Genomic DNA, 23,502 nt, shown 5'->3' with positions numbered 1-23,502 from the left:
ATGTGGTGGCTCCTTATTCCCACTATCTTCATCATCCCCTGCACCCAGCAGGTAAGTTCATTAAATAGGAGAAAAAGATTTCTCCCTTCCTTGCCCTGTCTGGGTTTAAAGTTTTTATTTGCTTAACAACAAAATAAATTTCAGAGAAGCAAACTACTCCTAAGGAATAAGGAGACATTTCCCTACTCCCAAGAAAATTTTGTGTGCAGCTTATTTTACGGCATCTGTCCTTATCTTGGTATTTTTTCCTCTCTATCCTGTACATTAATATGACTCTTTGAGAAAAAGAAGTGTTAGGGAAGCTCAAATTGCCAGTGACCTTGCTTTTTTTCCTCCCCCTCTCTTGTGTCAAGGGCCAATTTCATTATTTACTTAATTTTGAAAATACACGTTACCTGTACTCAGTGTATTTTTCCTCTATGATCAAGATGACTTCCAAGTGGAAAATTTTCAAGAGACTGTCTGCCTCTGCTAACCTTTCTGAATATTTAAAGCTAGTCTGAGATAACCGAACATTAGTAATAATACAATACCTACTTGTGCTATTTATTTATGCCATACACACCTTATTCAATCCTGAAGACACCTGAAAACAAATAACAGCCTAAGAAGGGCTGCTATACATACAATGGTCTCATTTTCTGATCTGTGCATAGGATCAGTAAAAGTATGCAGTGGGCTTGTGTGATGTGGATAGCTCTGTAGAGAAGCTTTGGAATACAAGAATTAGAAAATTTATGGCCTGTAAATTTGATAAGCAGAATTTCCATCATCATATAACGTTTTTCAAGATTCTTCAGGCAGACTGAGCTACTCACTAATTCCACAGTTAAAATGATCAGATACTTGCCCAGTGGTGTTTTCTTATGGGGCAACTTTGAAGTCTTACATCTCTCAGCTGACATCTGTCCCTAAAAAGGGAAAGAGAAAACACTTGCTTAGATAGAATTCTGTAGGTGTTAAGCACGCTTTAATTTCTAGTACAAATTAAACTTACTGGATGAAGCACACGGATCATTTCCTGCTACACATACCCATTTTGAAATGAGATGCCTGATTTAAACCACATACGCCCATACTGTTGGCACAGGGCCAAACTCATAATAATAATACTTTGCTTAAAAAGAAGAAAAACCCATTGAGCAGCGAGAAAGTGGATTTCTCAAAGCAACCAGACCTTCCTGAATACTGTGAAATTTATGGGAACACCTGTTTTACATGTAGTGTTTCCAGAACAAGCGTTAATGGCCTTTAACACTCTTATGTGCACGTTCAACAAATTAACGCTATGGTTTAGAGAAAAGCTTAGGTGCTTGAAGAATAGTAAACTGAAGTTACTTGTTTCTGTATTATTGCTGCACATAGAGAAAAAGGGTTAGAAGAAATCCTTTATCAGCAAATGATTAATGATTAGCAAAATAATACATTTATGAAACTATCTTCTGCCTGCTCTGTGGAACACAAGATGAGAGATCATTATTCATTTACTGTATGAACTGCATATATGAATTAATATGTATCTTAAAAATCAGACAGCCAAAGGGACTTGAAAGCTACTACTTCAGAGTTTCATTAGTAAATGTAGATTAAGATATCATAAGTATAGTTCCAAATGACCATAAAAAAATGGAAACTAAGGGTAGGAAAAAGAGCCTTTTAAAAGGTCATTTAATGCTTCATGCAATTAGGCCAGCTCAGTTATGCTGCAAAAGCTTTCATATGATATGCCACATGAAATGCTGAATTCTACAGAGGCTGAGAGCAGACCTGAAAGCCCAACCAGCACTGCAGCCCCTCCCTTCTGCTAGGGGTGCCCTGCAGCTGGAGGGATGGAGAAACAGGTAGCTAGGACCACACATGCCCCAAAAAATACAAAATATCCTCCTTTTCTTTACCGTAGAATGGCTTAGGTTGGAGGGGACCTTAAAGATCACTTGGTTTCAACCCCCTGCTGTGGACAGGGTTGGATGGTGATACTGGCAAGTGATGAGGGCCTGGGTCTCATCTTTCCCTCCTGCTTTTTGGGCAGCATGAGCTGCCAGGCCAGAGCAGCTCCCAGGTTTACACTCCACTTACATCCCAGCACTGGCTGTGCCCCCATTCCCTACATGTCCATCCTTGCTGAACAGCAGTGCCACGGCCTACATTTCTGCTGAAACTCAGCATGAAAATACCTGTGCTAAGATCTAAACTGGCATATTTTAGATGTAATCCTCCACAAAAACGTACAAAATACCTATCTCAAATAAATCCTTTCATACTTTGCAGACTTAATCCTCCCCAAAGCCTCAGAAAGATAAATAAATCAGTCAAAACTACTTAGGACATTTTTAGATGCAAACTCCGAGACAGAATGTGTAAACTGTAAATTCTGACTAGATCTTGACTTCCTGCTGCTGAGGTAAATCTCTTTTAGAGTTCCATTTTTGCAGTATAAGCCCTAGGCTTAAGGAACACTTACTAATCCAAGTAGATATGTGCTTAGAAAGTTACCTGTTAAGCTCACTGCAATTACCAGCCTCCTTTAATTAGTCACAGGATGCAGTTGTTGCAGCTAGTTCAAAAGAACTTGAAAACAATATAATACTCCTTTCAAAACACCTGAAGTGTTACCTTTGAGCCAAAGTAACCCTCTGAATGTTCCCTATTTTGAAAGGCTTTTGCCATCAGAATTGTCACAAAAGGTTGGCTGCTGAGCAGCGGGGTGAGTCAGAAGGTAGTTAATTTGATATAAGGCTTGTAGGAAGGACTAATTAAAATAGATCTACCTTTGGTTTTAAAATGCTTTTTCCTTACCTTATCTGCTATGGGCTTTGTCCTATTGAAGGAACGACCAACGAGCGGTGTTCCAAACCTGCAGTAGGCCACGCTCACTGTTGGAACTGATTCCCCCTACCAAAGTCTTGTAGCTTCTCACTTTTTTGGATCCTGTGACCTTGGGAGCTTTATTTTATGCTGTACCAGCTATGCAGAGAACACGCAGATCTCAAAGCACCCCACTGTATCTAAGTTTCTCTGCAGGGCTCAAGCCCACCGCCCACAGCCGAGGCCTGGTGGAAAACATCCTGAGAGCAGCGAGGCCCAGCCACGCACGGAGCTGTGCCACTGGCCCTGCCAGTGCCCGCCAGTACCCACCTGCAGCCCCGGGGTGAGCCTGCTGAAGGACGGCTGTGGCTGCTGCAAGGCCTGCGCCAAGCAGGCTGGAGAAGTCTGCAATGAGGTGGACATCTGTGATCCCCACAAGGGTCTCTACTGCGACTACTCGCAGGATGAGCCTAGGTATGAAACAGGCGTGTGTGCATGTAAGTTGTTCTTTCACGTTCTCTTCTGCAAATCCAGGAGGGTGGGAGCCCAGCTTGCTGGAGCTGTGCAGCTCTGTGCTGTGTGATTTACACAGTGGATGGAGAATCTGAGAATGGGGCAGGGACTGTCTTTATACTTTCTGCCAATGCACTAGCGCAACCAGCTCATTGTGCACAAGCCTGCTATTTGCAGATGTGTTATAGGGCTGATTTAAAATGGAACAGTTGTAGTTACTACTGAGGTTAAACAAAACTGTGCTTGGGCTGGAAAGAACTTAAAGCTAAGAATGCAGGAAAGGATGCTTGCATCAAGCACTTAGTGAGCAAGAACCCAGTGCTCCCATTGTGTCAGTAACTGTTGTTTACCATTTGCAGATCTGGTTGCTGTAGGATGTGAGCTCAATGGCATTTACTATCTCAATGGGCAGAACTTCCAGCCTAACCCACTTTATAAGTGCCTGTGTATCAGTGGTGCGATTGGATGTACTCCTATATTCACACCAAAATTAGCAGCAAGTCCCTGCTCCAGTGGCATGGGCAGGAAGAAGAATGGACAAACTGTGTGTGGCCCGGGACAGAACAAGCAGCTTCAATCAGTCAACTACAGGCTGATGTCAGGTGTGCCCTGATATGCTGGTAACAACTCTGTGCACATCCCTGCTACAGCAGCCAGGATGACTGTATACTGGCTACTCCTCCATCATGGTCATTGCCACGGCATCCGGTCTGTCCCAATTACTCCTCTTACTCTCAAGCCACAGATTCTTTTCTCTAAACTCAATGCATATGAGAAGCAAAAAGCCTTTTCTGTTAATAGGGAATACCCAGAGATACCTTTAGCCCATTTTTCTGCAGTGCTTCACTGCTTGTCAGATCTGCCCAATTAGGGCTGCTGGTAGACAGCTATTTAGCAGCCCAGGAACTTTCTTGTTTTCTCTCCCTTTGTGGTAGTAGGGAGTCTTGGTTTTCACACATACAGATTAAAACATTGCAGGCTCCATTTTCAAATGGAAAACAGAAAATTACAGACTGCCTTAGCAGCTTTCCTCAACTCACAAAACTTAAGTCACTGCAAGGACAACCTTCCCTCCAGTTTCTTCTCTATGCAGCGTGATCAAAACCACACAACAGTTTATCCATGCAGTTCTGCCATGGTCAGCTGATATTCCCTTCAACCTTGTTCTCATTCTGCCGCTAACACTGCAGCCCTCTCATTTACTTTAGGGAAGGACCACTGACAGAAGCAGCTTTCCTGGCCCTTCCCTGTGTCTGGATCCTCCTGTCAGCCCTTCTATTCTCTCCTTCCCTTCGCATGTGCATATTTACATTACAAAATGCATCCTCACTACAACTCATATGGGTACTAGTAAACTGAGCTGCTCATTTGGTGGCAACTTAAATTATGGAGAAATTATGGCCTGAATCATCAACATGGATCAATACAATAAAAAAGGGATCCTAAAGCTCATCAGAAAACATTCCCCAAATACTGCAGGAGCATATGAGCCAATGTGCAGCTAAACAGACCAAAGATACAATCTGAAATTCAGTTTGGTCAATTTCTAAAATGTTAACAATGGTTATACAAGTTTACAAAAATGAAAAAGGAATGACATCTTTGTTTCAAGATTATAATACCTAGAGTCAAAGACCTTTTATAGAGATCTATTTGATGCAGTGAGTAAAACCACACTCAGTAAAGCAACCAACTTCAAATGAAGTGCATTTTTAGAGAGCGTTGCTAACCTGATCAGAGAGGGACCATCCATTCACAACAATGGTAATCAAAACATTTGACCCCACTAAAACACATTAGGTAGGTGCATGGGGGGCCAATGCCCAGTGACACTCTGGGCCAATGAGGGTATTTGGAAACAGTAGATAAAGTTAAAACGAGGAATGGCAAATGTGCAAAAAAATCCAAAATAAATGTTTTGAAGGACAAACTTCTTTCTCACCCTGTCTTCCTCTGAAGAAATCTCCCTGAAATTTTGACTCAAAATGAGGTCTTCTCCCTTCCCTTTTCCAGTCCAGCAAAACAAATTACCATGTAAACTTGTGCATCAACTGCATGGATGGCTCAATGGGCCAATATCTTACATGGGTAAGTTGTTTTTTTTCCCCTGCTAGTGTGGATAACAAGTGCTAGGCTTTTCTTCATTACTCTTGATGTTTTTTGGATTTTCTTGTCCAACTTTGACCTAATTTAGATATTTAGGGACATACTGAGGTTATACTTTAAAAACGTATGAAGCATAAGCAACCATTTAACTTCCCTTTATTTTCTGCAGATCTGAGACTGGCTTTTAATCTGCTTATTGCAGAGAGACCTTGAAATTAGTGTCTACTTCCCAGGTATCCTAGTAATTCTGCCTGTCGTCTTACATGCAGACATCATCTAAATGCAGACTCCACAGACACCAAGAATTTCTGCACTTTTTTTTTTTTTTAAACAAAAACTAGTCTTCACAGTGTCTACCAGGAATTGGTACTAACAGTTACATCACTCCCCCCCCCCCCCCCCCCACACACACAATTTGAGCAGTGCTTAGCCTTAAATAATCAATATTTCTTCTACTCTGGCCATTTTATAAAAATCCCACAATTCTCTTCACACACTATTTTCTTCATATTAAACAGAAGGGCCATACAGCAAATGCAGTTTTATAGTCTTTGCTAGGATATGAGCGTCAACAAATTTTAATGGAAGCTCAGCACTAAGTCACCTAAATAACTTTTTAAGGCCTCATCTATAGACTTACTTGCATGAGCAGAAGCCTAATGCTTATCCTTTTTATATTCGATAAATCCTTTTGGGGTTATTCTGCTGCACAAGTAATATATTGCTGCTTTAGCTTACAGAAACTTACCACTAGTTTTGAAGAAAAAGTGCCTGGTGCAGGCAACTCCTTGGACACCGTGTTCCAGGACCTGTGGAATAGGCATATCCAGCAGAGTGACCAATGAAAACAAGAAGTGTGAAATGAAAAAAGAGAAGAGATTATGCTTCATCCAGCCTTGTCTGACCAATATCCTGAAGACAGTAAAGGTACCTTCTAATTTATGAGGGCTGCTCCAAAAGTAACACCTCCAATTTGATTATGTTGGCCCACAACATCAGAGGCAGATGTTGGTGGTATGAGAGTAGAGGTTGAACCTTCCTATCAGTACTCCATTACATTTTGTTGCTGTATGACAGATGGCAGCAAAGGGGCAGTCTGACACAAAGGCATCTGCTATATAAGTGCATATGAAGCAAAGGTTTGTGTCACTGAATTCCTCCATGTGGAAAAGTGGCACACATTGACATTCATCAGTGCTTGCTGAACATTTATGGAAACCAAGCAGGGGAACTGAACACAGTGAGACATCAGCAGAGTGGGTGGTATGCTTCAGCACTGGCACCAGTGGGCCACCTCCACAGGCTGCAGATTTTTATGAGCGTGGCATGTAGGCTTTTGTTCATCGCTGGCAAAAATGCATGGCTAATGGTGGTGACTATGCTGAAAAACAGTGTTTTGTAGCTGAGAATTTGCTCTATCATATAGTGCTATTGTACTCTTTGTATCTCTTGCAATTTCCAAGGAAATAAATAGGAGGCATTACTTTCAGAGCAACCTGTGTAAAATGACTTGCTCGTAGAAAATAAAAGTATCAGAAGTAATGGAAAAATTGATGTATTAGTAAATAATTTTAAGTCATACAACATTTCTCCTTTTTCTACCTCTAGTCTTCAACTTTTAATAGTAAGCTACAGATGTATAATTTCAGAGTACTGTCATGTTGCTGGGTTAACCAAAATATTTTTATTTGTTTACTGAAAGAAGAATAAGACAGCTTTTAGTGGGCGTAATTTTCAACATATTTCTATGTAAACATCACAAGTTTCATTTATTTATTTATTTTACATGTTCTGTTTTCCATGTGTATAAACATAAGGTTGTTTTTGTTGCTGTTTTACAGATTCCAAAAGGAAAAACATGCCAACCAACATTCCAGCTTCCTAGAGCAGAGAAACTATTTTTCTCTGGATGTTCAACTACACAAAGCTACAAGTTAACTTTCTGTGGGGTATGTGTGGACAAGAGGTGCTGTGTACCTAATAAGTCCAAAATGATCACTCTCCAGTTTGAGTGTCCCAATGAAGGCTTCTTTAAGTGGAAGATGATGTGGATAACATCTTGTGTATGCCAGAGGATTTGCAGTGATCCAGGAGATATATTTTCCGAACTGAAAATTTTATGAATTACACCACTGACTGTAATATGCTGCAAGGGTGACAGCACATTCACATCCTGAAGAAGCAGCATTACCTGTCACCCCAGCAGTGTTTGTAGTGAAACTATGAATGTGAATATTGATTTAAAAAAACACACCTGAAAAATCCAAGTAAGAAGGTATCCTTTTAAGCTTAATTGTTTCTATATGTGGAAATACATTCTCAAGAATGTATGTAACACTACTGTCAAAAGGAGAACTTTTAGTAATTCAAGAAAGCACAGTGAGACTGCTTGGTAACCTACTGTAACACCTTGTGCAACAAGACAAATACATCTATATTCATAGATGCTCTGACTAATCCATACAAAAGCAAACAAACAAAAAACAAAACAAAGCCAAAACCACATTACCGGGTGATGTCATCTATTACTCTTGATTCTCCAACATTTTCTACCATGTATCTTCAAAGGCAAAACACATGAATGCTGTTGTAAACAGGATAAATTAATTATAAGACCCAAATGCTCTTTACAGCAGATAATCTTTTTCTACTGCTGTGAATATAAACAATGTCCTTGGTAAAGGAAGACATAAGAAAACATCTACAGATACTGCAGAATTACAGATACTACAGAACTGCAAAATTTGAAGGAAACGCCTATTTGGAATGCTTAAGAACACTCAACAAATGTTATCACGAGGTTTTACTGACTATTTCTGCACTCATACACTGAAAACTGTGCCTACTTATACACCCACTCAAACTCTGCTAGAAGGATTTCAAGCTTCAGATCATTGAATTGGCCCAATCTGATTTTTAACAGTTCACCAGCCTTTGTGTTCTAAGACAGTCAAGGTTGGAAAGTAAACAGGAAATAGCTGTACATTCTGCAAAAGTTTTTAATATAATGTAATACAAAAATCTACTTACCTTGGTAATTATAAATATTAAAACATCTATTTTACTTGCATTCTTTAAGCATATAAGCTTTGTTCACTAGCCTTTACTGTAAGTGCGTTTTTCACTCAGAGGTATGCTATATCATCTCATTATAAAGTGCAATTCACCATTTATAAACATGAATCATTAAAATAACATGTTAGTTAATACTCCAAGTATAAAGCTTCAAAGAAAATGCATTTTGGTAAATTCCCTGAAACCATCAACTTTAGTATCAGCTCAGAAAACTCTAATACAGCTAGGTACAACAATGAAGTGAAAAAATTTTAAATTATGAGCATAGCTTAGAGCATTCCAAAATGACTGCTCATCTGCAAAGTTTAAGAAACAAGTTCCATTAGAGGATTGCTTTCATCTTGGAAGAGTATGCAGCTTTTCTTCTCTTCATCGTTGCTTTTTAAAACAACTACAGAAAAAAAAACTAGTAACAGCGATCTTTCTTTGAACCAAGGCTTGCTTTTAGTTTGCTGTAAGCTCAAAGTCTGGGAAAAGCAATACCTTTTGGCTGCTACAACTTCTCTTTCTTCTCTTTGCAGCATATGGTATGTCAATTTACTCTACAGTTTGGAAGAGTGTTACTGATATTCTCCATAATTAGGTGCCTTCAAATCTTTCCTACAGGCTGGGCCTGTCACTTTATGTGACACTTCTCAGAGAGCTGGGGAAGCAGTTGTCCCAGTCTCACTTTAGAATGATGATAGGTAGGCACTCTGCAATTCATTTGGGTTAACTGAAGTAGTTGGATGCTTGGGGATTATTATTTTTTTAAAATCACAGTTCTTCTTTACACAGCTATCTTCAATCTTGATGGATCTGTTCTAAGACCACCTTTTGAGGCATCCAGTTCATTATACTCTTCTATTAGGTCAGACAAGGATGATATGGCTTCAGAAAAACAACCTTGCTCCATCCCATCTACTTGCAGATAATGGTGAAGATGAGCCTATGAGAATAATGAATTCAGTGTTATTCCCTTTAGTGGCATATAACATAATCAGTTTGCCTCACTAAGTATTATTTGGCCTGCACTGAAGAACTGTATAAAGTAGATTTGAAGACACGCCTTGACAACCCTTGCTTACATAATTTACAACTTCAGTATCAATCTGTAGAATCACAGTTGGTATTACTGATTTCTTACACATTAATCTTTTCATATTCTGTCTTTGGTACACCTCAACAAACTGGTAGGCATATCTATGGATACTGGTTCATGGCTGAAGTAGTAAATATATCACACAGTAGGTATGGGTTAATAAGGGATTCACTCTTTTTAAGCAGCAGCTGTTAGAATGACTCCCTGATAGAAAACACAGCTAAGAATCTTGGAGTATTACTTTTAAGCAGTCCTTCTGCGATTCTAAGATTTGTTTCCCTGTAATCCAAGATACTATGATTTGTGGTTATGGATGATGTATTTACAACAGAGCCATACCTTTTTCTTGTAGAGCTTCATGAATCTGTCTTTGAGTTCCATAAAGGTAGGTTTCACACAGGTGTTATTTGCTAAAGCTAGAAGGGAATGGGAATGGCCCACAGGAGGTACTGAACACAAACTAGTTTTCCAGCCCTCCTGATTCCATGAAATAAAGTGCAGGGAAGGCTTCAACCTGTGATACAAAAGTATACAGTTACCCACGGAATATGAAAAGCACAAAGCCAGTGTTTCCTTTGCTAACAAACAGTCTGAACACATTAATTTTGAAGCTTTCACAACTAAGTAAACCAGACGGAATTAGCATTTTGAATAAGGCATTTTAGATCTCAGACTGAAACAGAATGTATTTAAAATGTACATGGTAACTGTGTGGAGATGAGCCTACCTGATACAGGTAAAAATATTTTGATGCTCAGAACTGTTCCTGATGCACCCATCCGCCTGTAAACTCCATTCTGTACTATGTTCCACCTTTCTTGTTGCAACTATGTAGATCACAATAGTGCTAAAGGGTAGAAACTAAGTGCGAACAATAGCAAAGAATCTATTCCTTCAAAATCCCATAGTAGCAGGAGACCCATGGAAGGCAAGCCTTAACTCCTTTACATTTTTAAGAATGGGAGGAGGAAAACAGGCACATCTAGTCAGCTCCCTTTATTTGGAAATCAAAGAATGCCGTGACTTACTCCAACTTGTTAAGAAAGCTATTCACATTTTCTTCCTTTTTTCAATTAAGAAAAAAATTAAACTATTTGGTACTGAAATTCCTCAGATGAAAAACTGAGAATTCCCTGGACAGCTGAAAAATATTTGTATGAAAAATAACAGGATTACTTTGTGTGCTATTACAAACCTTTCAATGTTTCTGCGAAGGTCTGAGACCTGCACATTTCCTCGAACAAGAAGTGCACAAGCAAGGTAAAGGCTATGCTTTGGATCTGCTCGAATTAATTGATGATCTCTACTAAAAGCATCTGAAAACATTTGATCCAACCTAGGTGAAGATAAAAACAGTTATCTACTCTATTAAAGCAGGCTACAAAAGTTCAAAATACCCACCCTTCAGAGTTTAAAACTTCAAGAAATCTTGGAAATAAAGGTACAGTTAATCTTCGACCATGTAGGACAGCAAAAAAATTCAAACCAATCAAAGTAACTTCATGGTATGGGTACTGTTTAATATCTAGAAATATGTTGCTCCCAGCAGAATTGTTTCCCAACTGACGTAGTAAAAATACATTTTAAGTTTGCTGGTTCAACCATTAAAGAGAACAGGGACAAAAGGCGTTCTCCAAATGAGTAGGATGAATTTTTAAGCGTGGCAGGCTTTTAAACCCTTTTGGACTTCTTAGTTTTGCTATAGAATTCTTTTTTTTTTTTTTTTTTTAAATGAAAACTATGGGAGAATCAGCAATTAAGCTTCAACTGTGAAGTCTCCACAATGAAATTTTCTTCTTACCTTCTAGAAGGTATATTAACATCAGCCAGTGTATACAGAGGAGTCAAGCTTGAAACCAAGTAATGAAGTCGAGGAAATGGAACCAAATTCATACTGATTTCATTAAGATCCATGTTAAGGGAACCTTCAAACCTAGCAGAGCTGAAAAGTTAACAGATGTTACAAAATTGTTATAAACTAAAGAAAGTTACTTTTATAATGTAAACATTCATATATATGTAAATATATTGAAATGTATATTTAATATTTACAATAAATATATACAATATATATTTATATTTACTGCAATAAAGCAGTAAAACAATACAGCATCCAAGTGATCGTTTATCTATAATTACTCAACTTCCACATTTGGCAGTAACACTGCTATTCTTATTTCTTTACCCTTTTCACTGTAGCACAATTAATCATCAAAAATGAGACCTTAATGCTCCTGACTGTAGTTCTTAGCACCCATTTTTAACATGCAGACATAACTGCTTGATAGTAGTTTAAATAAATAGGCTAGTATATAATGAAACACGTATGACTTAGCAGCCCTGACAAGCTGTTCAGACCACTGCTTTGGAAATACTTTTTCACCAAGAATTCCTTACAGCAATAGACAGTTTAAGAACAACACCTGCCAAATGGTATTTACAAAATAAGAACATTGGCCTAGAAATCCTAACTTCCCTGGGCGCTATTAAGCACTAATGGAAGACAATATCCTTCTGACCAAAAACCTTTCCCTACTTCAGTTCTAAGACTATCACAGCTACAGCAACACCACTGCAATATGTATACTTTCAAAAACTTCACATTTTCATTACTTTAAGAGCTAATTCTTAAAAAGACTAATATCAAATTGAAAACAATACTGAGTTGATGCGGGCACACATATTTGCAGCTCATACTGCCTCTAGCAAAATAGAGGAGTAATCTGTGACTTTACCTCGTCAGGTTCAGCAGCAAGTTGGCTATGATATTGTTCATTGCATCAAATGGCTTCTCCTGCACAGTTTTTGCAGTGCCTGCACTTGATGTTACCAAGCTGTTTGGCTTCACAGTTGACCCCAGCTTCCCAGAATTGATCATTTGATGAATTTTATTAACTATATCAAACAGAGACTTTGAAAGGAAAAAGAACACATACACACAAAAAAAAAAATAACAGAAGGCATACAAGTCTCATCCACAGAACATTCAAATTCCATACCCCGATTTTTCCATTTCAGTTAGTCTTAAAGAAAAAAATTAAGATATGGTAGTGACAGTTCAAACATTACAACTTTAATACACACATGTTCAACTTTTGACCAGTTCCAATTGGGTGAAGTGTTCCTGAACATCCATTCCTGAACATCCGTTCCTTCCTTGTCACAAATGTACATAGTTTTACTCAGAAATTTGACTTTTGATTAATCAAAATCTTCATCTTCTAAGAAGTATATTTAAACACTCATAATTCCTGAGAAAGCAAAAGCATTCTCTAGATATATTTTATTTTCTTTTGCTTCTGTTTGTGTGGTCAGGTATGTTTATAACACCCTATCAGTAAAGAGTAAAGCCAAGTCAGTTTGAATTTGAAGCCATTAGTCATTTCCCTTGTAGCACTTAAATAATACTACACACAAACTGACACTAAAACACTGTGAGACTCAGCCTCAGTAAACAGGAGCATCTCACTTTTTATCTTGAAAGAAGACAAAAAGAAAAATCATTCCAGACTACTTTGCAGGTGGAAGCAAAGTATAGAGCATCTTTTAAGTGATTTCACTTCAAAAGCCTGCAAGTTACTTAAGAACTCAATTATGATTTAAAAAATAAAGACGCTTTTTAAGACTTGGCACTCAAACCAATGCACAGAGATGTGCAATCTAATAAGAAAGAAATGGACAGAAATAATATGTCATTTCTTACTTCATTCTCTATTGGTAGCACGCAGTCTGCATGTTCATTAAGCTCCTTCATAGCCAGAACACTGTTATATGGAGAAGTAATAACATCATCTTCACCGGAGGGATAAACAGAAGTAACAAATCTATACACTTCTGGGAATTCATCCTCAAGCAAATTTAGTACAAAAGTTCCAAGACCAGATCCTGTCCCTAAAAATAAGGACGAAGGAAGATGGAATGAAAGAAGGTAAAAAAAATCCTCCAAGTTCTTACAAGCATTAAGTTTCATATGTTGGAAACACACTAGTTTTCAATTTTATGTATATTCCAGCATTTTGAAGACAGCAGGGGCTGTCTGGATGGAAGAAAGAAAGAAAGCTTTTTCCAAGACAAGTAAATAACTAAATCATATTTCTCATACTTTACTAGACAGGATGAAGTGAACAGTCTTAAACATCCATGCACACAAAAGAGTCCTAATATGTAACCAGAATTTCTCTGACCTTTCTTGGCATTTTAAAATCTTCAATTTGAATCTTGAAATAAAAATATTTGTTTAAAAATATTGAACCAAGCCAAATTATTTTCATTGTTATTTACCCGTGGCAGATGCAACCACGCTAACAAAGAAAAATATACTTACCACCTCCCATAGAATGAATTATAAAAAAACACTGCAGACAGTCACAATGTTCTGCAGTTTTCCTCAGCTTTTCCACAATGTTTTCCCGGTACTGACAGCCATACACCTTGTAACCTACAGCCCTGAAAATAAGAAAAGTACTTTAAAAAAAACAAAACACTCCATCAACCAATCTTCCAGTTTTCATTTTATTTAACTCCCTCTCTTTGACGTTTCGTATAGTATTGCTTAATAATTCAGAGTCCAGAGCTGGATGTAACCCCCAACTTGTTACCTGCAAAACTGTGACTACATCACAGAAACCTGGGAGTTGAGATGTGGTTTGAAATTTGAAAATGCAAGTACCACTCAATTCAAAGCTTTTGAGCCTGCATTATCATTTTACATCAGTAAGGAAATAAATACCCATGCTGAATGATCAAATTTTAACTATGACCTGAAAGTTAAGTCTGTTAACAATGAGGACATCCCTATATAATAGTGTTCTGATCTTCATTTGAGTTCTCTGTGAGTCATTTGCTACCAGTGACAAAGAAACCAAACAGATCATTCTCAGCACACTTGCCTGCTGCTAGGTGGTGAGGCTATTCCCAATATACCTTCAACATATTTGCTAATCAGTTGATTCTCAGCCTGTACTGGACTGAATATTACCAGAGGTACATTAGCATTTCATTGAAAATGTGAAATTTATTATGATAATAAATCTTTTTCTGAATTTCTCTTTTTGATAATGTAATTTATCTGCACTGTGCCAGCAACCACGATGCTTAGAAATCTGAAGTTCCACGTATCCTATTTCCATGCTAGGTGCACAGTCCCAAACTAGATTACAACTCTGACAGAGAAATGGAAGCAGCTGAATACCAAAGAAACAAAAATATAAAGCATGTTCTTTTGTAAAAAATAATCAAGCAGCAGCAACAACAACAAAAAAAAAGCAGACAAAATGATTTATCAGCAGAATTGTCTTTCTGTAAAATGGTTTTCAAAGCCCTCCTCCAGGCAACAGTGACTCCAAAGTTCATTGGTAATATGCTGCAGCTCTACAGGTGCAGCAGAATGAACCAGAATGCTACTGTTACCATTTCCCTTTTCAAATGCTATCCAATTAGTTGCTCTGAAGAGGATCTCACCAGTTGTTTCCTGAACCAGAAACATCTGTGATAAGCTGCTTACTATCAAACACATCTCTTAATGGTCCCTGCAGAATTTCATTTACCACACCCTCCTCCATGTCAATCAACAGTGCCTGTGAGAAAGGAAAGTATTGAAATTCAGTCAGTAAGCAACCTGAAATAATCACACACACACACACAAAAAAAGGAAAAACATCTACAGTAGTATAGGTATGTTGTTACTATTGTGCTTCAATATTGTGCTTCAACCTCCCCCAAACCACAAAGTTACTATTAGAAATTTTGCTATTCAAAGTACTTAAAAACATACAAAGTATTAGGAAAATCCCTATGCAATCAAACACAAGTGGTGTAAAAAGAACAGCCTTCATAAATTGCCTTACTCGTGCTTTTAAAGAACAGATTTTTCCTTTGTAAATATCAGGACCATCACCAGCACTTCTGAAAAACAACAACATTCCAAGTTTAGAACTGTAATAGAAAATAAGGCAATGTATATTGGAATATAATTCCCTCCTTAATTTTTATTGTTCAGAGTATTGTTACAACGTAAACACCCTGAAAGGTACCCTGCTACAACACGCCTCATATTTTCCCCAAAGAATGCAGCTACAGAATACAATCTCAATGAGAAATATCCTAAGCAGTACTTCAGGAGGATGAAAAAGGTAAGCATAGAACATTTCTTCTCCGATACAGCCTCTGCTCTAACTCTACAAGCACTGCCAAAACCGAAAGCAATATCCTTTTTTCCTAGCATGTGGTACATTACATCACATAGTGGAACACACTGAACCAAATAACACTGCTATACTTTCAATGGGAGAAGCACAGCACTGTTCTACTGCTCCAGGCTTGAAAGCAGTACAAGTGCACTAGCACAGCACTGTGCTTGACTTATTTTGCCACTATGATTTACTAACTCAGAAATCACGCTGTGCTGACACAGCTTTATCAGTCTTTTTGCCAGGTTTGGTTGTACTGAATCAGCCCAGAGGGCTGCGCATTGCATAAAATCTTATTTTTTCCCCCATAATGAATGCTGGTGTTTTGCACTCAAAGGATAAGTGTATTCTGGTCCAACTGTATTCAAGACTGTTTTCTTAAAAAAAAAAAAAAAAAATTAAAAAAAGGAAAAAAAAAGAAAAGAAAAAGGATACTGGAAGATGGCTCAATCCACCTAGTTTAGGGGCCAATAAACCTTAAATTTAAACAAACCAAAGTATGTCTTATACTATTCTACATTCAATAGCAATTTTCTAAAACATCAGTGGAAAGCACCAAACGTTTTGACCATGCTCATTCCCATCACAAACAAGTGGAAAAGGGAGGATGGGCCTGCACTGGATTCCCCAGGGAGCTCCTATGCTCTCACTTAGAGCAGCTTTCCAAACACTTCTCCTTAGCTGAGCGGCTCACAGCAGCCTACAGGACTCACACTGATTACTCCAGTCTATGCATTTCCCTGTATGAATCCACAGTCAGAGTAAGTTCTATGTCTCTTCCCGGACTAACAAAACCTGGAGAGAACATAAACAGTAACAAAAAACCCCACCTTTCTCTCTTACTCTCACTGGTCTTTGTGATCATTCATGACCTCCTGTACTTTCAATCACTCGCATTCAGCTGCTGACAAAAATCCCTGCATTCCTTACAGTCTCCCTGGATTATGCAAGACGTGCTTTTCTGCATATAATCATAGAATCATAGAATCACTAAGGTTGGAAAAGACCCACAGGATCATCCAGTCCAACCATTCGCCCTTCACCAATGGTTCTCGCTAAACCATGTCCCTCAACACAACATCCAAACGCTCTTTGAACACCACCAGGCTCAGTGACTCCACCACCTCTCTGGGCAGCCCATTCCAGTGCCTGACCACCCCTTCAGAGAAGTAGTATTTCCTAACGTCCAGCCTGAATCTTCCCTGACGCAGCTTGAAGCCATTCCCTCTAGTCCTATCACTAGTCACCCGGGAGAAGAGGCTGACCCCCAGCTCACCACAACCTCCCTTCAGGTAGTTATAGAGAGCAATAAGGTCTCCCCTGAGCCTCCTCTTCTCTAGACTGAACAATCCCAGCTCCTTCAGCCGCTCTTCATAAGGCCTGTGCTCCAGACCCCTCACCAGCTTTGTTGCCCTCCTCTGGACACACTCCAGGGCCTCAATGTCTTTCTTACAGTGAGGGGCCCAAAACTGGACACAGTAGTCGAGGTGCGGCCTCACCAGTGCTGAGCACAGGGGAATAATTACTTCCCTGTTCCTGCTGGCCACACTATTTCTGATACAAGCCAGGATGCCATTGGCCTTCCTGGCCACCTGGGCACACTGCTGGCTCATGTTCAGTCTAGCGTCAACCAACACCCCCAGGTCCATTTCCTCTACACAGTCTTCCAGCCACTCTGCCCCAAGCCTGTAGCGTTGCCTGGGGTTATTGCGGCCAAAGTGCAGGACTCGGCATTTGGTCTTGAATGTTGAATCCCATCCCATTGGCTTCAGCCCAGCTATCCAACCTATCCAGATCCCTCTGTAAGGCCTCGCTACCCTCAGGCAGATCAACACTTCCAGCTAGCTTGGTGTCATCTGCAAACTTACTGAGGGTGCACTCAATACCCTCATCAAGGTCATCAATAAAGATATTAAAGAGGACAGGCCCCAGCACTGACCCCTGGGGAACACCACTCGTGACCAGTCGCCAGCTGGATTTAACTCCGTTCACTACCACTCTCTGGGCCCGGCCCTCCAGCCAGTTCCTTACCCAGAGAAGAATGTATCTGTCCAAGCCACGATCTGCCAGCTTCTGGAGGAGAATACTGTGGGAGACAGTATCAAAGGCTTTGCTGAAGTCTAGGTAGACCACATCAACAGCCTTTCCCTCATCCACCAGACGGGTCACTGGATCATAGAAGGAGATCAGGTTGGTCAAGCAGGACCTGGCAGGCTGGCTAGGCCTGATCCCCCGGTTGTCCTGCACATGCTGTGTGATCTCCCTCAAGACAATCTGCTCCATAATCTTCCCCGGCACCGAGGTCAGGCTAACAGGCCTGTAGTTCCCCGGACCCTCCCTGCAGCCCTTCTTGTAGATGGGAGTCACATTGGCAAGCCTCCAGTCTGCTGGGACCTCACCCGTCAACAAGGAGCGCTGATAGATGATGGAAAGCAGCTCGGCTATCACCTCCGCCAGTTCCCTCAGCACTCTCGGGTGAATCTCATCCGGTCCCATGGACTTGTGGCAGTCCGGTTGGAGTAGCAGGTCTCTGACTGTTTCCTCCTGAATTGTGGGGGGCTTAGTCTGCTTCCCAGCCAAGGCTGCCAGGTCAGGGAGTAGAGAAGCCTGAGGATAACCGGTCTGTCTTTTAAAGACAGATGTAAAGAAAGCATTCAGAACATCTGTCTTTTCCTTATCCTCAGTGGTTACATTGCCATACATTTTCTACTGAGCTCATCCTATAACTACCAGTTCTTGCTGATTTAATAAAATATGCATGATCTTTGGAGTAAGACATCATCTTCTATATTTAATAATGTTTGGGTGCCTAAATTTACCACAAAAACACTCAAACATGAAAACTGTGTTATACAATTAGCCCATTAGCACACTTCGTTGTCTCATACGTTCAATATATATCTGGGTAATTATCTTGCCTGATCTAAGATGTTTCTAATAGCTATCGTTACACAGCCATCCCATACAGCCACTCTTCTTGCCATTGCTGACATGAATACAGAAGGTTTTCAGGTGTTCTCTTTACTGAATGCTCTGACATCTGGTTTCTAGAATATTAATGCCAGCAGCAGCCTCTACTGTAGATGGTATGTGGTCTTGCAGCACATGAAGAGATGGCTGGTATAAGTGGAAAGCAGAACGTTTAATCTTCAAACAGGCCCACGTGGGGCACTTGTAAGAGTGATCATCACGTTGATGAACTCCTGCAGACTAAACCAAAAAGCTTTTAAACTCAAAAACCACACCCCTTTACAACATAAGCCAATACCTTCAGTTGCCAGCAGTGATTTATATTCCCTGATGGGAAAGGAAAAGGAAGGACAAAAGAATTTGTAATATAGTGACTGAAGTGTGAAAATAAGTGATTTCAGACAGCAATTAAGGGCCAAGTCTATCCAAGATGAAAATACATTTTTTACTTGAAAAATAAACACATGAAACCTTCTTTCCATTGCGCAGTTCATTGGCAACCAAAGCATCTTCCTACTGCAATCAACAGCAGTTAAGAGTGCCGATGCTCAGATCCCTCATTATTTTAGTACTAGTGTAAAATCCTCTGTAGACAGGTCACAGATCAGGGAATTTACATTAACACACTTCCAATCCTACACCATTTAATAAGTATCAGTACGAAAGAAGAAGTCTGTCTAGATTTGCCAGTGTTTTTATAGACTTTCCTTACAAGATAATCCACCCAGATGAATTACTCAGAAAAGTGGTACAATGTAGCACAGGAGGCTGAAATTTGTCATTTTTCTAACACAGGGTTTTACGCCTGCAGTGACATGGGAGGTAAGGTATTTATTTTTGATAAAACTAAATCAAAACTCACAACAATAAAAGCCCAAAACATTGCTACCTGCCACAGAGTTTGATTTTTTTTTCTCCTTAAGTTATAGTTAATACTACAGGAATCAATTCCCACTTTTGACTAAGTAAAAGGAACAGCTGCTATAAAAGATGAAATCTCACAAGGGAACCTTCCTTGAGACATCTGCAAGACTCAACAAGGTAAGTCCTTCCCCTTTACAGAGAAACGCTTACATTGCAGTCAACCTGTTGAAAGTTCAGTGCTTCCATCTGGCACACATAAAAACACAGACTTTGTTTACAACTAGATCTTCTGGATTAAAAAAAAAAAGGATATTCGAAGATTTCCTGAGAAAAGAATTGAGATAAAACACCATTTCAATGCCATTTTAGTTAAAATGGCATGCTGTGCTTTTGCTGCGTGATGGAAGGAAACAATGGCTGGTCAAATGCTTTTTTTTCCTCTAATTAGAATGTAACAATAATACCTCGGTGTCCAATCATTCCATTCTTTTCAGCAAACTGGAAGAGTTTTTGTAACTGGACAGACAGATGCAATGAAACATTCCTAAGGTACAAACTGGACAACTTAAATAAATCACAGCCACCACTCTGTGCAGCAAATTACAGATAAAAGTCAGATAAAACAGATTTAAAAACTGACATGACCTTTTCTGACCATCTTATACATAATTCCATTTACAAGTCTCCAGTGAATGCTGCTAACTTAGCATTCAGAGAGCTTGCAGTCTGATCCTGACTGGCAACGGTAAAAGCTATCAGATCTTGACAGTCCATTTTTCCCGATGTGAGGAAAGCAAAACCAAACACCTGCAACACGTTTAACTGCTGCAGTAAATATAATGAAAAAGATAGTGCCTTGAGAAGACAAAAAAAGCAGAATCTTTTTTAGTGCAAACTATATCTGATGTGAAAAGAAGGAGTTTTAATTTTGGTTAAGAGGAGATGCTAGAATTGTTAATCTGCTGTGTTAAACCCACACAGAGTTTCCTGATAAGAAGACTTACCTTGTATCTACATTCCTAAAGAAACTGCTCAGTGCTTCATCATAAATTCCTTTCTGGAAATAAACAATTTGAGATAAGATGATATGTCAGAAGTACTCCGTGCTTTTTCACAGGATAACTTAGGTTACAGTGAATTTCTGGAGGTCACCAGTCAACTTCCCGCTCTCCAAACAGGGTGAACATCTATGTTCAACCCAGATAGCTCCAGCCAGCCTTAAAAGGAAAATTTCATAGTACCGAAGAATATCCTGAGTTGGAAGAGACCCCCAGAGACCACAGAGTCTAACTCCTGGCTCCACACAAGACCACCCAAAATTCAAATCCTATGTTCAAGAGCATAATCCAGACACTTCTTGAACCTTGGCAAGCTCAGTGCCATGGCTACTGCCCTGCAGTCTGTGCCAGTGCCTGACCACCCTCTGGTGAAGAACCTTTTCCTGATATCCAACCTGAACCAGCCCTGTTGCAGCTTCGTTGAATTTCACTCAAGAGTCAGTTGATATTAAAACCTGTCAGGAGGATGTAACCAGCATATATATATTTATTTTCAGCAGAGGATTAAACACTTTTACTTCATTTCTAAATATTTAGGATTTTACTGAAGATCCCAATGAAACTATTAAATCACAAAGCCGCTGTTTAGCTAATTCAGCTTATCAGCAATGTGACATGGAGACAGTCATGCTCACCGCGCTCTGTGGAAGTGAAAGCAGACTGCTGCATTGGTGATTTCTGAACTCCCTGCTGAGGGCTGCTGTGCATATCACTTATCCCAGCATAAAGCTAAAGATATGTGTCAACTTAATACACAGTCATGTTTCTTTCCTATTTCCAGAGTCTTGAAGACCTGACGACACAGAATTTGGAAGACCTCTGCAACACCTGAACTAAGAGACTCCCAATACACACAGGAACTCCACCTGTTGCCTTTTTACAACCACTTCAGCAAAAGGCACTGAGGACTGCTCACTGTCACCTCTGCTAGGAGCCAGTATCTCTATAATCAATCCAAAAAGGATGTGTTTTTGTTGAAAGCACTTAGCATAATCCTGTGCCCTCTTTACAGCACAGTGACTCTGACTGCACTGCATGCACAAGCACGGGGCAGGAAAGGTGGGCTTATCATAGAATCATAGAATGGCCTGGGTTGAAAAGGACCACAATGATCATCGAGTTTCAACCCCCTGCTATGTGCAGGGTTGCCAACCACCAGACCAGGCTGCCCAGAGCCACCTCCAGCCTGGCCTTGAATGCCTCCGGGGATGGGGCATCCACAACCTCCTTGGGCAACCTGGTCCAGTGCATCACCACCCTCTGGGTGAAAAACTTCCTCCTAAAAAGCTTCAGCACTGCTGCTTTGTTTGCTGTACTGCCAGGGCACCAGGTGGTGAGTTAACGGCCCTGTGTTATCCAACCCTGGTAACGAAAGCCTTCAGGGACTCAGCCCACACTCCTCCAGGTGGAAAGCCTCGAGAAAGCCGATCAGACTGGAGCAAGTAACAACGTGTGGATGCTTGCGTTGGCAACGGAGCGGCGTTACTTGGGTTACACAAGCACAGCGCCCCGCACACAGGGCGAGACCGCTCCTCGCAGCCACCCCTCGGGCAGCGTTACCTTATTGACGGCCGCGTGCTCCCGCAACGCCAGGTCCCAAAAGCGGCAGCCCACCTGGTTCCCACACTGGCCCACTGCAAAGAGGAGAGAGAGAGCTCAGGCAGAGCCAAGAGCGGCGGGAAGGCTCCGCGCGACGCAGCCCCTTACCCTGCACCACCACTGACTGCGTCATGACAACCTCAGCGGATCGCCGCCACCACTTCCGAGCGTTTTCCAACCCGGCGCCCGGAAGCCGCCCTCCCGTCACGGCGACGGCGGGCGGGCCCTGACAGCGGCACGCCTTAAGCACCGCCCCGGCGCTGCTGTGTCCTCCCTCCGCCTCTCTGGGCGGCGGAGCGGTAGCGCTTTTCTGAGAACACAGAAGCTAAATCGCTGTTATTACTGCTAAAATTGTTCGTTAAGATACGTTGTTCACCCAGCTATATTATTAAGCTCGCTGGTGCCAAAAGAAATGAAACTATACACAAAAAATAAAATGAAAAATTAAAAAAGCTCGAGTGGAAATGACATACCCTCCCACCAGGCCTGCAAATTAGGCTTATCTTCCATTTTCGTGATTCTCGAGCAAATAGTTGCCCATGTGACCATGAGAAGGAGGTTTCTGTGTTGAACAGAGCAACTTCAGGGCTCTGTGTGAGAGGCAAGAAGTGCAGCAGTGTCCTGTGGCAGTACTGCAGACTGCAGCATTGCTGCTGCAAAATGGTGTGAGGAGCATGTGCTATACAAACCAGCTGCTTGCAGAGGGCTCTCCTGGGCCTAAGATGGTGCCCAGGCTTCCTGTGGGAGAGCTGAAGCAGTTCCTTGCAGTCCGGTTCGTTAGCTGGTATGGCTACACAAAATGTAACAAAACAGGCTTTTTCCAAGTGCACTGTTTGTGGTTCTGGTGTGTGAGGAAAATATGTTTGATGAAATTCTTAATAGAAACCTTAACTTCATGCCCTGTCACAGACTGTTAAGTCTGTGATGAAAAACATACAGTGTTTGTTCTCCCTCAGCTGCAAAATGTTCTGAGTCAGGAAAGAAGAATCAGAATACACGATTCACATTCACAAGGGAATACTTCTTATTCTCCACAACGGGTCCAAGGGCAGAAAGTGGATGTGTAATTACCAGTTTGGCTTGTTGCATGCACTTAAAGGTTTAATGGAACAGGCAGTTCATCTGTGTAAAAGAAATAGCCTCCCAGTGGCTTGTTTCATTGCAGAGGAAGCTTCTGGTTAGGACAGTATAAATGGATGAGTCTGGTTGTGTTCCCTCAGAGACTTTTTGTCTATGGGTATTA

General features: G+C 40.5%; 2 protein-coding genes across 4 annotated transcripts; one reads left to right on the top strand and one right to left on the bottom strand.

Annotated features, from left to right (window-relative positions):
* On the top strand, positions 1-7,547 carry WISP3 (WNT1 inducible signaling pathway protein 3). The gene is made up of 5 exons (XM_040698297.1): positions 1-51; positions 3,044-3,302; positions 3,678-3,920; positions 6,158-6,351; positions 7,266-7,547. Exons 1-5 carry the CDS (start codon positions 1-3, stop codon positions 7,545-7,547), a joined length of 1,029 nt encoding a protein of 342 aa, XP_040554231.1.
* On the bottom strand, positions 7,086-22,440 carry TUBE1 (tubulin epsilon 1). Of its 3 annotated transcripts, XM_419781.8 has the most exons (12): positions 22,368-22,440; positions 22,221-22,294; positions 20,607-20,659; positions 15,427-15,484; positions 15,041-15,156; positions 13,905-14,026; positions 13,284-13,471; positions 12,316-12,491; positions 11,382-11,522; positions 10,776-10,916; positions 9,920-10,094; positions 7,086-9,427 (listed from the first exon to the last, which is right to left on the bottom strand). In XM_419781.8, the coding sequence occupies exons 1-12, from the start codon at positions 22,390-22,392 to the stop codon at positions 9,269-9,271; spliced, it is 1,428 nt and encodes a 475-aa protein (XP_419781.3). In that variant the 5' UTR covers positions 22,393-22,440; the 3' UTR covers positions 7,086-9,268. The 3 variants fall into 3 exon arrangements, with proteins under 3 accessions (XP_419781.3, XP_004940357.2, XP_046795088.1); XM_004940300.5 differs by lacking the exon at positions 15,427-15,484 and having other exon boundaries at positions 22,221-22,440; XM_046939132.1 differs by lacking the exons at positions 15,041-15,156; positions 15,427-15,484.
* Positions 22,441-23,502: the final 1,062 nt, after the last annotated feature.

Source organism: Gallus gallus, chromosome 3 (genome assembly GCF_016699485.2).
Source record: "Gallus gallus isolate bGalGal1 chromosome 3, bGalGal1.mat.broiler.GRCg7b, whole genome shotgun sequence".
NCBI classification, from domain to species: Eukaryota; Metazoa; Chordata; class Aves; order Galliformes; family Phasianidae; genus Gallus; species Gallus gallus.
The sequence above is the reverse complement of the archived record's forward strand: the minus strand, read 5'-3'. Positions and strand labels throughout refer to the sequence as shown.